The sequence below is a fragment of the Dendrobium catenatum genome, unplaced genomic scaffold (genome assembly GCF_001605985.2).
Source record: "Dendrobium catenatum unplaced genomic scaffold, ASM160598v2 fragScaff_scaffold_488, whole genome shotgun sequence".
Lineage (NCBI taxonomy): Eukaryota > Viridiplantae > Streptophyta > Magnoliopsida > Asparagales > Orchidaceae > Dendrobium > Dendrobium catenatum.
Window position 1 is genome coordinate 1,744,023 of NW_021318950.1, and position 15,863 is coordinate 1,759,885.

The 15,863-nt window shown below is 33.6% G+C and overlaps 2 protein-coding genes across 2 annotated transcripts in view; both read left to right on the plus strand.

Annotated features, from left to right (window-relative positions):
• The first annotated feature begins 6,149 nt into the window (after positions 1–6,149).
• LOC110106500 (protein FAR1-RELATED SEQUENCE 9-like) lies at positions 6,150–7,378 on the plus strand. Its single transcript, XM_020836435.2, has 2 exons — positions 6,150–7,101; positions 7,170–7,378. The coding sequence occupies exons 1-2, from the start codon at positions 6,150–6,152 to the stop codon at positions 7,376–7,378; spliced, it is 1,161 nt and encodes a 386-aa protein (XP_020692094.2).
• Positions 7,379–11,080: 3,702 nt separating this feature from the next.
• The window catches only part of LOC110106501 (serine/threonine-protein kinase ATM), a 256,327-nt gene continuing 251,544 nt past the window's right edge, over positions 11,081–15,863 (plus strand). The window contains exons 1-9 of the mRNA XM_028694452.1: positions 11,081–11,346; positions 11,527–11,635; positions 11,811–11,954; positions 13,011–13,172; positions 13,283–13,478; positions 13,695–13,851; positions 13,926–14,065; positions 14,153–14,240; positions 14,336–14,439. Coding sequence (XP_028550285.1) covers positions 11,278–11,346; positions 11,527–11,635; positions 11,811–11,954; positions 13,011–13,172; positions 13,283–13,478; positions 13,695–13,851; positions 13,926–14,065; positions 14,153–14,240; positions 14,336–14,439 — 1,169 coding nt within the window. The 5' untranslated portion in view covers positions 11,081–11,277. The remainder of the gene's footprint in view (positions 11,347–11,526; positions 11,636–11,810; positions 11,955–13,010; positions 13,173–13,282; positions 13,479–13,694; positions 13,852–13,925; positions 14,066–14,152; positions 14,241–14,335; positions 14,440–15,863) is intronic.

Consider the following 15,863-nt stretch of genomic DNA (forward strand, 5'->3'; position numbering starts at 1 on the left):
TAATAAAAGCATATCAGTTATCCAGATTTACTTAATAATATTGATTATATAATTAAAGTGGAGATTTATATCATAGAATAATTCATATCAGATTTTTCTAGTCCCAAACATAATTTCAATGAATTTTGGCCTCTTATGACTCCCAATAAAATGTCCCCCACTTTAAGATAGAATCTGAAAGGATTCTGGCCCCTTACAACTCCCAATAGACATTTTTTTAGAGTTTTTCAAATTCATATTTTTTGTCACAAAAAACAACTCAAACGATTCTGACCCCTTATATCTCCCAACAGAGAAAATTGTTCAATATTACTTTATTCAATCACATAAATACATATTTCATCATATTGTAGTAATTAAAATACAATTGAGCATATTTCATAATTGCATAATTTTGTATAACGATAAGCAATAACAAATTTAACTAAGTAAAAAAATGCACATTTTCAATTAGATCCTTTGAGGTAAGTGTCTCTCTTGGTCAGGATCCTTTGAGGTGAGTGCCTCTTCCTACGACTTTGTCCGAATGCTCAGTCTATACACACGAGTATACATTATCATATTAGATGTAAAGAGGGGCCACATTATTAGCTTGTCTTATGATAAGACTTGAGGATGGCATTGTGATAAAATTATCATGCATGTTAAATGGACACCTAAAGCATTATTTCAAAAACTATCATTTACTTATACATGTTATATAAAAATTTATGGGACATTAATTGATACGTAGCTTAATAATGAAGGACATTTTCATGTATGTACACTTTGTTTTGGATTTTTCCATTAAAAGCATCAAACCTACATGTCTCCCAATATTAAGTTTGGATGGAACACAATTAAAAAAATGATGTGAAGGACATTTACTTATCATCGCTATGTAAGATGCCAATATTAAGATTTATCCTATAGCATTTGTAATAGCACACTCAGAGATAATGAGTCTTGGTTATTTCTTATGACCAACATAAGAGATTCGGTAGGCATTATGAATATTTGTGCTTGTTTATAATAGACATAACAACATTGCCAGTATTTTATCGACCATTATTTCCCTAGGCATATAATAGAGCTTTCACTCATCAAATATCAATAAATATTACATTGAGTTTCAATAACATAGTTGCCATGAGGAATATCACTTAGCTTCAAAGGATTATAGAGGAGTTGAGTTCTAAAGATACTTTCAAAAATTTTGTATCAAGAGCTAAACAATAACTTCTTTTTAGAAAATGAAGCTAGCTTTGAGTAGTGGACTCTTTCTTTCTTATCTATAAATATAAATAGCTTGATGCCAATCAATATTTAAAAGAGTTTCAACAAAATCATTAATACCATACATTATTATCCAATGATAACTTTATTATATATTTTAAGGCATATAATACATAAATGGTTCTTCAATAGACATATTTTTTTAGTGAATATAAAAAAACATTTAAGAAAAGAAAATTAATGAAACGTTATGGAAGTTCCTCACTAAGGCTCAAAGCTTGATTGTCCCCCTCATTAATTAATTTGAGCTACATGTCCTAGATGATGACCTCAATAGTTATATTAATTTATGAAAAAGAGCTTGCACATGCAAAAACTTTGATGTAGTGGGTCTTATATATGAATAAGCATTGGCTAAAGTTTTGAGATCAAGGTGTTAGAATGATGCTTTATGATCTAATGGAAGGATTGATATCTTAAACATATAATTAAACAACTCAACCACCAACATTGACAATGTGTGCTAGTAAAATCAAAATTTCATTAAAAAATAACATATATCCAGCTCAATGAATTATATATATCAAAATAATCAAACACTGAATTAAAAAATAATACTTCAGTCACTTAAGATTTAGAAGATCCAGCCTCAACACCTTTCTACATTGCAGGGTCTTTACCCTTCCTTGAAATATAAAAAAATATCATAGGATGAGCATAACCAGCTCAGTAGACTTCTCTCCAACTCATCTCAAATATCAATACAATGACTTGCAAAGAATGAATAAAATACTAACAAAAACTGACTCATAATTTCAAGTTCCGACTTACATCTTTGAAACCACTTTCATAAAGAATTTATATGCATCACTAATCACTTGCTATCAGATGTTTACTTTCACTTGGCTTTCAAATTTTATTAGGATTCATTTAGAATTTAATGAATAATCAATATTTAGTTCAAAATATTTCATACTAAATTTATAAAAGTATTAATACATGCAAATAAATGATTAAAATGCATGCATCCCGATGCTTGTTTATAACTCAACTTTCACTTATGACTCTCTTTAACCTCCCTCACCAGCCTCTAGCAAGTGAGGCCATGATCAAAGTAGAACAATACCATATAACCTCCCACACCTGCTTTTAGTAAGTGGGGTCATAATCTCCCCCACATTCACATTAGATAGATAGTGCTAAAACAGAACATATAAAGTTCTTATAAGATATCAAAGAGTGCATTTTTTTACATATTAGAATATCTCCAACACCATGCTATGAACACTGCAAATGCAAATGCAATAATAAATGAACTATTATTTCATTGCAATATTTAAATAATATATGAGTTGCTAGTAAAATGTCACATTGCTCGTATGACATTATACTCATTGAACTTTTTTCCATTCAAATTCTAACTTTAGAGGGTTATTCACATAAATATTTAAGACTTTTATATAATTATTGTAATTGCTAGAAAAGCCTCAATCTAGTTATATATTCAAAAATTAAATTGTGTAGGAAAATCAACCAATAAAAATCTGATTATATATAGTACAAATGTTCAGAATAAAGTATAGAATAACATATTAAAATTTATGCTTCAAGCTTAGGATCTTGGCTTTATAAGCTCAACTTGCAAGCTTGTTAGTGAGTTGAGTTCAAAATTTTGCACATAAGATATAGGATTAGTTACTTATGTTAAAAATATATATCCAGTTAGAAATAAGGACACCAACTGTTGCATGTCATAATTACCATGATAATTGATAACTCTCCACTGTGTTACACTCTTGTGCATCAAAGTTGTCTAAACAACAATATCATTCACTATTGCAGTTGCTGTAATCTAATTATAATAAATTTCAAATATTATTTGAGCAATATTTGAATATTCTTAAGCAATATTTAATCCATATATAACTATGTATAGGTCATTGTTTGAAGCATCTCGAGCCATCTTGAAACATGATTGATCATGTTGAAGCAATGATCAAAACCTGATCGATGCTTCAAGGTTTAGAGTTGGCTGTAGACCATCCAAATATAACTATGTATAGATCATTATTTGAAGCATGGTTCAAAGCACTATTTGGAGATAATCGGTCATGTTTGAAGCATTTTGACATAATGATAAATAGTGCTTGAACAATAATCATAGAATTATTGAAGCTTTTGGGGTTCAAGGATTATTTAAATCATGTCTTGATGATGATTGATCATGGTTTGAAGCAGTTTGAAATAATTATCGATCATGTTCGAACACTGATTAAAACTTTAGGGCTCAAGGTATATATATTAGGTAATTCAAATATGCATACAAAACATTTATTCTTTGAAGCATTGTTCCATATATGGTTCAAATATGATCGACCATGATTTGATGCATCTTGAAACATTGATCAGTTATCTTGGGACAATGATCAATTGAAGCTTAAGGATTCATGGTTTAGAGTATGTAATTATAATATGAATATAAACATATTATTTATTTAATCATAGTTCAAAGCATGATTCAAATATGAAAAATCATGAAGCTAGTATGATTTAAACGTCACAAAACAAAAAGGGTTCCACCTATTTATTTGAAAGCATTGGTATTTTAGGTTGAAGAAAGATTCTAAATATATTTTAAAAATCAAATAATTGATATATTTCTCACATTTTCTTAATTATGGAATATATAAAAGGTCAAGTCACACCGATTAATGAGAATTTCGATATTGATTTGAAAGCAAGAAAACTTTGAATTTATTTTAAAAAAAATCAAATAATTAGTACATTCTCACATTTCCTCTAATAAGGGTAAAGCAAAATAAAAAGAAACCCTCTAACGCTTTGTTTGGGACGGCTTTCTTGCTGGTTCTTAAAGCATTTTTTTAGTTCAATAATAAAAAATTTTGTATTAGAAAGCTGCTTTCAACAAAAAAAGCCGTCCCTTGGGCTTCGTTTGGGACGGTTTTTTTATTGCTTTCTAAAATAAAGTTTTAGTACAAATTTTTTATTTTTGTATTAAAATTTTATTTTAGAAAACAATAAAAAAATAGTCAAAGCCTAAATGTAGTTTTGCGCCGGACTAGGGGCTTGGGATGCTTGTACGTTGAGGCCCCGTCCTGTCCGGCAAATTATTGGGTCAGGTGACCGAAGCCATCTCTCCGTTCGGTCGCCAATAGAAATGCGACATCTGTTAGGCGTTTTTTTAATTTAATATTTACGCTTTATGTCTTTTCAGAGTTAGCGACCCGACCCGATAACGCTTTTCATTTGAACTTTTAAGCATTTGCCGCCTTATTTTTTCATTTTGAAAGCCGCAAAAGACGCAAATAAAGACTGCTCGAGCCAGAAAATTGCAGAGAAGAAATGGACTGCTCAACGAAGAGGGAGGTGGAAGAGGGCATGGAAGAGGGAGTGCATGAATCGGAAAGGATGCATGAATCGAAAGGGCTGGTGCAAGAATCGAAATCGGAACCTAACTTAGCCGGAAATTCCTCTGGTTTCAACATATCGGTAAGTTAGAAAGTTGTAAACAGTCAGTTTTAATATTATCGCCGCAGAAAGAAGACGTAGGTTTCAGCTCATTAGTCTTAGGATCTTTGATTTTGCGATTTTAAAGCAGAATAAATTTCTTTTGTCGAAAAAGTAAAAAAAAAAAAATCTAATGTTGTTGTTTCTTAGCTTTCATTATTGATTTTATGTTGAAGATGATAAATAAAAAAAAAATTGAACTTGTCGCTATAGTTGCGCTATAGTTGCGTTATAGTTGCGCTATAGTTGCGCTATTGTTGCGCTATGATTGCGCTATTGTTGCGCTATGGTTGCGCTATGGTTGCGCTATAGTTGCGCTTTACTTGCGCTTTACTTTTTCTTTCAGGTTGTATACAAAGATGAGACATAAGCATATGAATGTTTTTGTACTTATGCTCATGATAATGGCTTTAGTGTCCGAAAGGATCATCACAATTTTCGGCCAAATTCTAGAAAGATAAAATCGAAGGACTTTGTTTGTTCAAAAGCTGGTTTCAAGAAAAGTGATGATCATACTTCAGGAAAGAGAAAGAGATTCACTAGACCAGTTGTCAGAACTGGTTGTCCAGCCATGGTGAGGTTTGTCACTGATGAAGATGGTTATTGGCATGTCAAAAGATTTATTGAATCCCACAACCATGAATTAGCTAGCCCAGCCGACTGACACCTTTTAAGATCATGTAGGAATGTTATTGAGGAAAAAGCTTCTGTCCTAAAATCGATGACAAATGCAGGGATAAGAACAATTGATGCATATGCCTACCTTGCAGAGGAAGTTGGTGGATGTGAGAATGTCGGATTCTCTAAGAGGGATGCCTACAATTTAATTCAGAAGGAGAAAAGAGCAAGGATTGAAATTGGTGACACTAATTCTTTGATTCAATTATTTAAAGATCGACAAGTGGAGGACCACATGTTCGCATGGGATGTTCAATATGATGATGAGGATAGATTGTTAAATTTTTTCTGGGTTGATGGCAGAAGCAGGATAGATTATGAATGTTTTGGAGATGTGTTGATTTTTGATACTAGTTACAGGCTGAACAAGTATAATTTTGTTTGTGCGCCATTTGTTGGTGTTAACAATCATTGGCAGAATATTTTGTTTGGGGTTGCTTTTTTGTCAGAAGAAACAATTGAAAGTTTTACATGGTTGTTTAAAGTATTTGTACGAATAATGGGTAATAAATATCCAACAACAATATTCACTGATCAGGACCAAGCTATGGCCAGGGCCATAGAAGCTGCATTACCTCACACTCGTCATAGATTATGCCAATGGCACATATTTAAAAAGGTTCCATCAAAAGTTTCCATCTACAATAGCAATAATAAAGTTAGAGGACTCTTCCATAAGTGTATGAGGTGGTGTGATTCTGAGGAAGTGTTTGAGGAAGCGGGATGAAATGATCAAGGAAGGGAATCTTCATAATCATGAATGGTTGCAGGATCTTTATAAGATAAGGAGAAAGTGGTCAACTGCTTTCAACAAGGATTCCTTTTGCATGGGCATTTTATCAACGCAGCGTAGTGAGTGTACTAATAATGTGTGTCATGGCATTTCAAAGCCAACAAGTTCATTAACTGATTGCTTTCTTGGCTTGGAAAAGGTACTGATGAATTGGCGGCGAAATGAGCAAGATGAGGATTACAAATGCAGTCAATCTGAAATTGTTCCCGTGATAAAGAACAGCTCAATATTAAAACAAGCTGCTAGATATTACTCAAGAAGAATATATTCAATTTTTGAGGAAGAATTTATAAAGGCTGTGGGAGAAATGAGTATAGATTTTGTCTCGACTGATTCTTCAAAGTATATAGTCAACTACATAGAGAAAAAGAATCAAAACCATCCTTGGGTTGTTCACTTTGATGCAACAGAAGGTAACATTCAATGCAGCTGTAAGAAGTATGAAACCATGGGATTGCTGTGTTCTCATTGTTTGAGGGTTTTTAAACAGTTGGATATGGCTAAATTCCCTGAGAAGTACTTATTACTTCGTTGGTCAGCAAGGGCTCGACAAGTTTTTTATTCAGGTTACTTCCTTAATTCTCAAAGAAGTAATAATTTCCAAAGTGGTAGGGGATTCATATTCAGAAATCAGGTGAGCAGGTTTGCATATCAAATGAGCACGGAAGCTCAAGGGAATGAAGAGGCAGAGGAGTTTATTCTTTCCTCATTGCAAGACATGTATAAAAAATTATACCTAATTCTTGGTGGCAAGAAAAGAAATGAGAAGGATGTTGCTAGTTCCCAAGGTGGAACTGCTAATTTGAAAGATCCTCTAAAGCGTAGACCTAAAGGCATATCAAATGCAAGACTGAAAAGCCATTGGGAAAAGAAGAAACGACCTAAGAGTAAGCTTTTAATAACTTGTTAATTATTTAATTCCAAATCCTAAGACTAAAACTCTAGTTTCTTACAGATAAGAAGCCTTTGGTGGGGGATAACCCAATAGATGAACCTTCTTCAACACATCCTAGTTCAACACAGATGAACTTTTCAAGCATGCCTGAATGTTTCAGTGAGGAATATATAACCGGCATACCATCAAGCCAACCTGGAGCTGAATACACCAAGTTGATGATGGATTTTCTTTCTTCGGAGTTGGAATTTAATGAATATGCAATGTAATATGATAATATTTATTTGGACTGAATGATTTCATTTATTGATTGTAATAAAATTGCGACATAGTTTAAATTTGAAATGTAATAATATTTATTTGGACTTAATGATTTCATTTATTGGTTGTAATAAAAAATTTTTTATAAATCATCTATTTGGACTTATGTAATTTGGTTCTTTTTTATTTTAAACTTTTTTAAGCTAAATAATTACGAAATATATGGTTGCCCTATACTTGCGCTATACTTGCGCTACGGTTGCGCTATGGCTGCGCTATACTTGCCCTAAGGTTGCGCTATACTTGCGCTACGGTTGCGCTATGGTTGCGCTATACTTGCGCTATGGTTGCGCTATACTTGCGCTATGGTTGCGCTATGGTTGCGCTATACTTGCGCTATAGTTTAGCTATTGTTGCGCTTTACGGAATATAACAGATTTTAGAGAATGCTCATTAATAAACAGAATATAACAGTATGTGCACATTTTATACAACAATTGAAACTAGATTAATGTGTTTGATAAAAATTTGATAATCCAGATTTAATGACTTGTATACCTGCAATAATTCAGTTCTATAAGGAAAAATAAACATGAAAAAAAATATTAAAATATTATTTATACTTACCCTGTACAATGGAGAAATATACAAATAACGTTGAAATTTCTCCGCCATTAACCTACTCTGCTTAAGTAAAAAGAAAGCAAATGCATCAACATGGTTATCACCTAATCAATCATTTGTGAGCAGAAAGTCAATATCTGATCTTTTTATTTCAATGTTTTCAGATGCAAATATTTTGTGCTCCCTACAAAAAACAAAGAAAAATATAAAGTTAGAGCGCAACCATAGCACAATCGTTGAGCAACTATAATGCAACTATAGCACAACCGTAGCGCAACTATAGCACAACTATACCGCAACCATAGCGCAATCATAGCGCAACCATAGCGCAACTATAGCGCAACCATAGCGCAACCATAGCGCAACAATAGCGCAACTATAGCGCAACTAAAACGCAACTAAACTTACTTTATATTAAATTTTTTGAAACATTCATCCATAAATTGTTGTTTTTGCTCTGATAGAAAAGGCTTCCCTGGATAATCCATAATTTCCAATACAGGTCGTGATTCAACTATTATATTATCGACAGAGATAACCTCTTTGGTCTTCTTCTTTACGTATGGTACAAATTTTTTTTATGAACTCTCTTCTTTTTCATCATCTTCTCTTTTTTCTTTTTGGTTATGAACTATCTTTTGGTGGTGGCACATCTTTGGCCAATGGTGGAGGTGGAGGTATTGGTTGTTGTGGAAGAAGTTCTTTGGCCAATGGTGGAAGTGGAGGTATTGGTTGTTGTGGAAGAAGTTCTTCGGCCAATGGTGGATGTGGAGGTATTGGTTGTTGTGGAAGAAGTTCTTTGGCCATTGGTGGAGGTGGAGGAACAACTTGTATTGGTGCTTGTCTTGAAGGATACAAAGCCGTATTTTTCACTGATTGAAAGCTGGAGGCAGAACTAGCTATATGCGGCTTCTCTTGATTGTGATCACACTGCATTTGAAATTCAATAAATTTGTACTTCAGGGAGTCTTGATCTGCCTGAAGTTTCTCCACAATATCTTCAACCCGATCCAATCTAGCTCCCACATTTTTTTGAATTTTATTCAATATTTTTTCAAATATTTCAAAATATTTATTCTGAATAGCCTCTAAATCTGCCCTTCTAATGGATAGCTGTTCAGCAGAAGGTTGACTGGTGGAAAATTTTTGAGTAGGTGGACGAGTAGACGGTTGAGTTGGCGGCGGCAGAGGTTGAGTTTCTGGTGGTTCAATATGTGGAGAATCAGGGGAGAGAGGGGGAGAGGGAGGTGGGGTGGTGTCAAGTTTTTTTCTTGCGGAAGCCTTAATTTTTTGGGGTGACTGCAATTTCTGTGGTTCATGACATGAACGGGTTTCCAAGTTCTGTATGGCAATAATGTCAGCCCCGTATTTTTCGGCCTCTTCATTGCTAACATTTTCAAGACAAAGAAAAATCTGCAAAAAACAGAAAAATTTATTAAAGCGCAACTATAGCGCAACCATAGCGCAACTATAGCGCAACCTTAGTGTAATTTGCATCATGTAAGCTAAAAAATTACCTCAATTTTCTTTAAAAATTTAAATATTTTTGCTGCATTCTCTTGAGTAAAGTATAAATCTTTATACCCCTGCCATCTCAGAAAACGCGGTCTTAATTCTGAATCGGTTGGTTTATTCAAAGAAAAATGTTCCAAAAACCAAATCTGTATAATGCCAAACATAAAAATTTTAAATTTAATATTAAAAAACATTAAACATGTAGAATAACCAGTAGGAGTGGAAACTTACCAGTAGAAGAGGAAAAAAATTATTGATGTAACCCAATGGTCTTTGGAGTTTAAACTTCTCAAAAATTGTGTTGAACTCCTCAACCATGAAGTTCCTTAAGCATGAAGCCCAATTAATGGAAGCGAACTCACTTAAATTATTTGCAACAGTTGTGAGCCTTCTAGGGATTTTATGACTATTTAGTGGAAAGAAAATGTTAGATAACAAAAACATAATAAATGTCTTAATTTTTGTTGCATTATCAGATAATCTGTCTAATTTTGAAATTTCTGTTTTAACTTCAGTTGACAGAGGTCCATTTAGAGGATCAATCCTCCATTTTATATCAATGCCTCTGTTTGACAAACATGTCAGAAAATTTCAGTCATTAAAGTTAAAAAAACATATAGCTATAAAAATTCCATATTCAAAATATTACCTATCAACAAAGCAACCTCGTCCGAAGTGAATTTCAGAACATGACCCAGGACGATGAAGCCTTCATCAGCAGGACTCCAAAATTTGAGAACCTCAAAAAGAAGTGGTATACACTGCTGGAAAGCGGGGAACTTCAAAAATTGATGAATGTTCAGATTCTTTAATGTTTGCTCCACTTCATCATCAATGATCTCGACATAAGCATCACAATGTTTCCGGAAAGAAGTAACATAACATCTAGATGTTACTGGCCTTTGATACGACGTCCTCATCTATAAAAATAAGAAAAATCAGAACCATAGCGCAACATTGAACATTTCGTAATTATTTAGCTTAAAAGAAGGTTTAAATTCAGGAAAAAAAAATAAAAATTGAACACAACATTTAACATATATGCTAGTTATACAACTATTACTAAACCATTAAAGTCATTCGTTTACGAAGAGAAGAAGCGTGAAAAATCAGAAAATAAACATTTGAACAGTACATTACATTAAACAAACAATGGTAAAACTATAACCAAACCCTAAACCCTAAAATTTAACATATAACTTAAACGCAACGAAAGCGCAAGTAAAGCGCAAGTTAGGCGCAACCATACCTCTTCCTAATTGATGATCTTCTACAGGTTCGTCGTCTACCTCCGGCAGGAATTAGCTAATGCAGAACCGAAGGAAATGGAGGAATCTGAGAGCGCTTACTAGAGCTGGAGCTGGAGTAACATTGAAGATGTCGCGCGGCGTTTCCATTCTTTATTTTCCGGAATTCAAATGAAAAGCGTTATCGGGTCGGGTCGCTAACTCTGAAAAGACATAAAACGTAAATATTAAATTAAAAAAACACCTAACAGATGTCGCATTTCTATATTGACGACCGAACGGAGAGAAGGCTTCGATCACCTGACCCAATAATTTGCCCCAAAACCCCAGCCATCTAAAACCTCCGCTTCCATTTACAAGCCAGCGTTCCCACTTCCCACTGCCCACTTTTCTTCTTGGAGGTGCTCCCCGCTCTCCCGCGCTGTCCATTGTCTTCCTAACCCAGCGACGGAGGTGAACCCTGACGTTAAAATAGCAGCAGTCGATGAGGAGATAAGTTTTTCGTTGGTTGCAGGAGACTTATGGCGACATCAAGAGACGTCCAAGAGATCATCTCAAAGCTCTCCTCAAATAAACCTAAATCCCGCGATGTAAGGTTCCCTGCCCTTGCTACAAACTGGAGTTTGAGCGCATTGTTTAGGATAGATTTAGAGTTGCCTCCTTCTCAAAATTGCGTGACGGGTTTCAAACCGCAAGCAAAAGTAAAAAAAAAGAAGAAAAACCTTCCAAACCCCTATTGCGTCTGCTAACTTCGGCTATATGATTTCCAGGAAGGAATACGGCTCCTTAATAGTTGGCTTGAAGGTGAGAGGTCCTTTAGCTTATGCCGGCTGCTCGCGAAGAACACTGCAAGGATCGGACCTGGTGGAGTTCCTCATGGTTAGCCGGCTCTGGTTTTACTGTTGTATAGGATTTATTAGAAGTCTTTGTTTTTTTTTTCCTTGAGTTCATCATGGTTAGTTTGCTTTGGTTTTTACTGTTGTTGAGGATTTATTAGTAGTATTTGTTTTTTTTTCTCGTGTTCATAGGCTCGGTATTTGCTGAATTTTTGCAGAAGAGTCGTGGCCATTTATATTCTCCCTGCTCACCAAGTGCATCGAGTTGGAGATATCAGCAAGCAAGAAGCGCCATCCAAAATTGCTACTGGCAAAGACCCTACGAATAGCTATTCAGTGTGCTGAAGATCACAAGCTATCTGGTTAGTTTCAAAGAATTAGCGGGCCATCAAAGGGTCGCTCGATTTCTTTACGGTTCTATCAATTCAACTGTTGTATCAGTCTTTTTAGTTGTATTTTTGTGTTATAAGTGTTGTTGATTTTAATATCTTATGTCATATTCATGTCACCAGTCTATTTGATTTTAATGTCACTATTAGTGCCATGACTATATTGACTTAGTATTTTTGTGGGTATTTTAGGCATTTGGTTAGTGGACATTTTTCTATTATTCTATATACGGTTAGGGTTGTAATTCTTAGAGGTTGTTTGGCTACAAGTATGATTTAGTAAATCTTTTAAATCTAAATCTTGGAGATATTTAATCCTTAAAACTATTTGGCATGATTGATGTTAACTTTTGTTAAATTCTAGTAAATTGCTTGGCAAATATTTTCAATATTTAGGATTTAAATGAAGTAGAATATGATGCACATTGAGGAGAAATGGTATAAATCGCTTAAATCTTACATCCTCAAGGATTTAATAAATTTTAGATTTAGCATAGAATGAGAGAAAAATGAGACTTAATGAGGCAACAGGATTTGTATGGCTCAAAAAATGGTTTGGCAAGTTTTAGCGTAAATTCTAGCTAACAATATGTGCAAATTCAATAATTTACATCTTCAATTTCATTTTGAGTAATGCTTTGTGTCTTCAATCTTCATGAGAATTCATCCCATGCATGTTTATACGTACTATATGTGTTTAACGTGGGTTGGCATTTTGATGAGTTTATTGATTTGATTTTATAGCACCATGGAGTTGGGATTCATCTGCACCATCGAGTTGGGTGAGGTTGAATGCACAAATAATTGCTCTAACCTGGTAAATCTGCATTAGTTTGTTGGGCAAGATTGTTTTACTGTACGTAAGTGGCCATGACATGGATTGGAATTTAATGCATGCTGAACTAAGTCATTTATTTGCACAACAATACTCCTAGTTCCGGTAGCAGCTTCAACTGGTTGCAACGTATTTTTTGCAATTGTTTTTGATTCTTTAATTGATCTTACTGAAAACTAACCTGCAATGCTCAGGAGCTCAATTGCCTTTGGGTTCTGTCATTAAGCCGCTATTCAATCACATATGGGATGTTTTAAAGGATGTTTCTATATTCCAGATGGAGTACAGCGGTATCCTACGACACCTGCTGTCTATAAATGAATACCGTTATCAGATGAAGAGTCGCATGTATTCTAGTAGGAAACTTTATGAGTTTTTTTTTTATTCATCCTTCCTTACAACGTTCTCAAATTGCTAATGAGACAAAAGATTTTGTTGCTAAGTTATGGTCCCTTCCACTTTGCAGGTCTTATATTGCTATATATGAATAAGATGGTATCAACTATTAGCATGAAAGGTTCTATGCCATCCAGCTTGAAGGAAGAAGCATTTCGTGCTGCTTTAACGCTTCACGTTCTTCTGGAAAACCCGCCTGGTGATTTTCCAGATAATATCAGGGAAGATATTGTTGCTGGTTTTGTTGAGATGTTCTCTTCTTTAAGGTTTGTAGGAGTTTTTGGTTACATATGGTATCATAATGAAGTTAGCTAGAACATGCTTTTTTGATGCAATAGAATTTAAGTCACTTTTTAAAGCATATTATCAAGGAAAAAAAAAGAAGTTAGTAGTAATTTTGTGCCAAACACATCCAATTTTCTACAACCCCTTATAATTGCTAAAGGTAGGTTTCTAAATTGATGAATCTTTAACCTTGTCAGAGATGAAGGAAAGTACTCACGTAAGCTTATGGAATGCATTAACACATATCTGATGAAGGATGGTCCTAATCTTGGAGATCTTGCAACAAAAATTCATTTTGCTGTTCAGGAGTTTCTTTTTCGATTTTGGCTTACGACTCATGACAGAGGGTTAAAGGTCTAGTACTTCTACGTATGCTGATTCTTTTCTTCATTTTAAATGACAATTTTGTTAAATTTTTTCCTTTATAGGCCTCCTTCATTCTTTACGCTAGTGTACAATTGAAGCTTACCCGAAATACTTCAGAGGAGATTTCGTTAGTAGAAAAACTTCTTGATGTTGTTGCCAAGGAACTAGATCAAGGCATTGCAGTTTCTTATGGGATTCCTTGGTACTTCTCATTTTTAGTTTGTTGTAATGATATTAATTTTTTCATTTTATTGTATAATTTTCACAATGATTGCAACATGTCTTCTAGGAGTGATGTATCTAGGGATGATAAGTTGGGACATCCAGGGAACATATATCATGGTTTGATGGAACTTGCAGCTATGGTTTTATATCAGGTATGAATATGCAGGGCTGTATTGTACAAGAGTCTAAGCCTAGATAGGCAGATATACCATTAAACTTGTAATTCTAAAAACCCTGCCATCATTAGTCTTGCAAAGAAACGAGAAAGATGCCTCATCAAGAGAAAAAATTGAAGACGGTAGATGCTATGGATCGTATAAAAGATGGGATCATAAAGGGATCATGGCTTTGGTTAGTACAATCTACAATCTGACAAGCACATAACACTTTCAGAATGTTTGTATGCAACTTTCTTATATTTACTGATGTACATGATAAATTTTTTATGCTTTCTAAAATTTATTTGTTAAACCGGATGTAACCTATGCTTTTTATTGACTCATCCTCTAAACACTTATGCATGAAAAAGGATACTTCGTTATATTCTAGTATAGTTTCTTGATGGTTGCAACCTAACATTATTAATATATTAGGTTCGACGAACTTTGTCTTTTCCGGAATTTGAATTTTAAAGTCATTCAAAGCACAAAAGCATCTGATTTTGTGTTGTGTATTTGTGCTTCACTTTATAACAAATAATTTGAAGTTATGATTTCATACCCGCTGTTTATTTTTGATGAGCATATAAACTCCCAAGACTTTTTGTAGGCAAATATTCAATGCAAATATTTAACTAGATATTTTTTTATGATAATAATTTTACAACTATTACCATGCTGTGTTGTCTATAAAATAATAGCAATAATTGTTACAACACGAAAGCTTAACCCTTCAGTTTAAGGGTTTCAGGAAATTTATATACTAATTAAATAATATTTAATTGATTTGTGCGGGCACCGGAATAATTGCTTTTATTATTTTGATATAAATTTTCTACTGTGGTGACAATGAGTTTAGCTATATTATTATATGAAATGACAATATTTATAGCGATTATTTCACATGCATCCCAACGATACTACAATGATAGAAATGGTTATAACTACGAGATTGTAGCTAGTATTAGGATTGACATGATATGATAATGTGAAAAATGTGGGAAGGTGGGATTAAAATTCCTATTTTGATAGAATTAAATTGGGAGTATTCTTATTTTGCCTTGATTATTGCCTTTTCTTGGATTTTTTTTTATTATGTTTTTGCCTTCGCTTTATTACTTGACTAGAATTTTTATAATTTGCTCGTTTTGGTATGAGTTAGAGTATAAAATCTGTACATTTCCATAATGGATTTATACTAGTTTGATTTGTCACGACTATTAAAACATGGCTCCTACAATTTTGATTCAAATTTGGAGATAGCATTATTAAAGGAATATGATAATTGAGTATCAGAAGTTAAAAATATTTTCAAAAGATTTTGTTTTAATTTATCATCTATTTTTAACTCATTTATTTTCTTTTTAGTGTTGCATTTATTGGAATAGTGACCATATTTACTACATCTATAGCATTTTACCTCTTTATGTTTTTTGTAGTTTAATCTTTAGAGGGAATTTTGTGGTGCTTATAATTTTTAGGATGTTTCATTTTTTCTTTTTTATTATATTTTTCCTTATAAATTTTCGTAGATCTTTGCGAAGCCTAAAACGACATTTTCGGGTTTTACAATAGCATTATTAAAGGAATATGATAATTGAGTATCAGAAGTTAAAA

Bases quoted from the DNA above. Each gene is read 5' to 3' on its own strand.
- LOC110106500 (XM_020836435.2), top strand. From the start codon at position 6,150: ATGATCAAGGAAGGGAATCTTCATAATCATGAATGGTTGCAGGATCTT. The intron at 7,102-7,169 runs GTAAGCTTTTAA...AGTTTCTTACAG, and splicing joins AAAGAAGAAACGACCTAAGA to ATAAGAAGCCTTTGGTGGGG.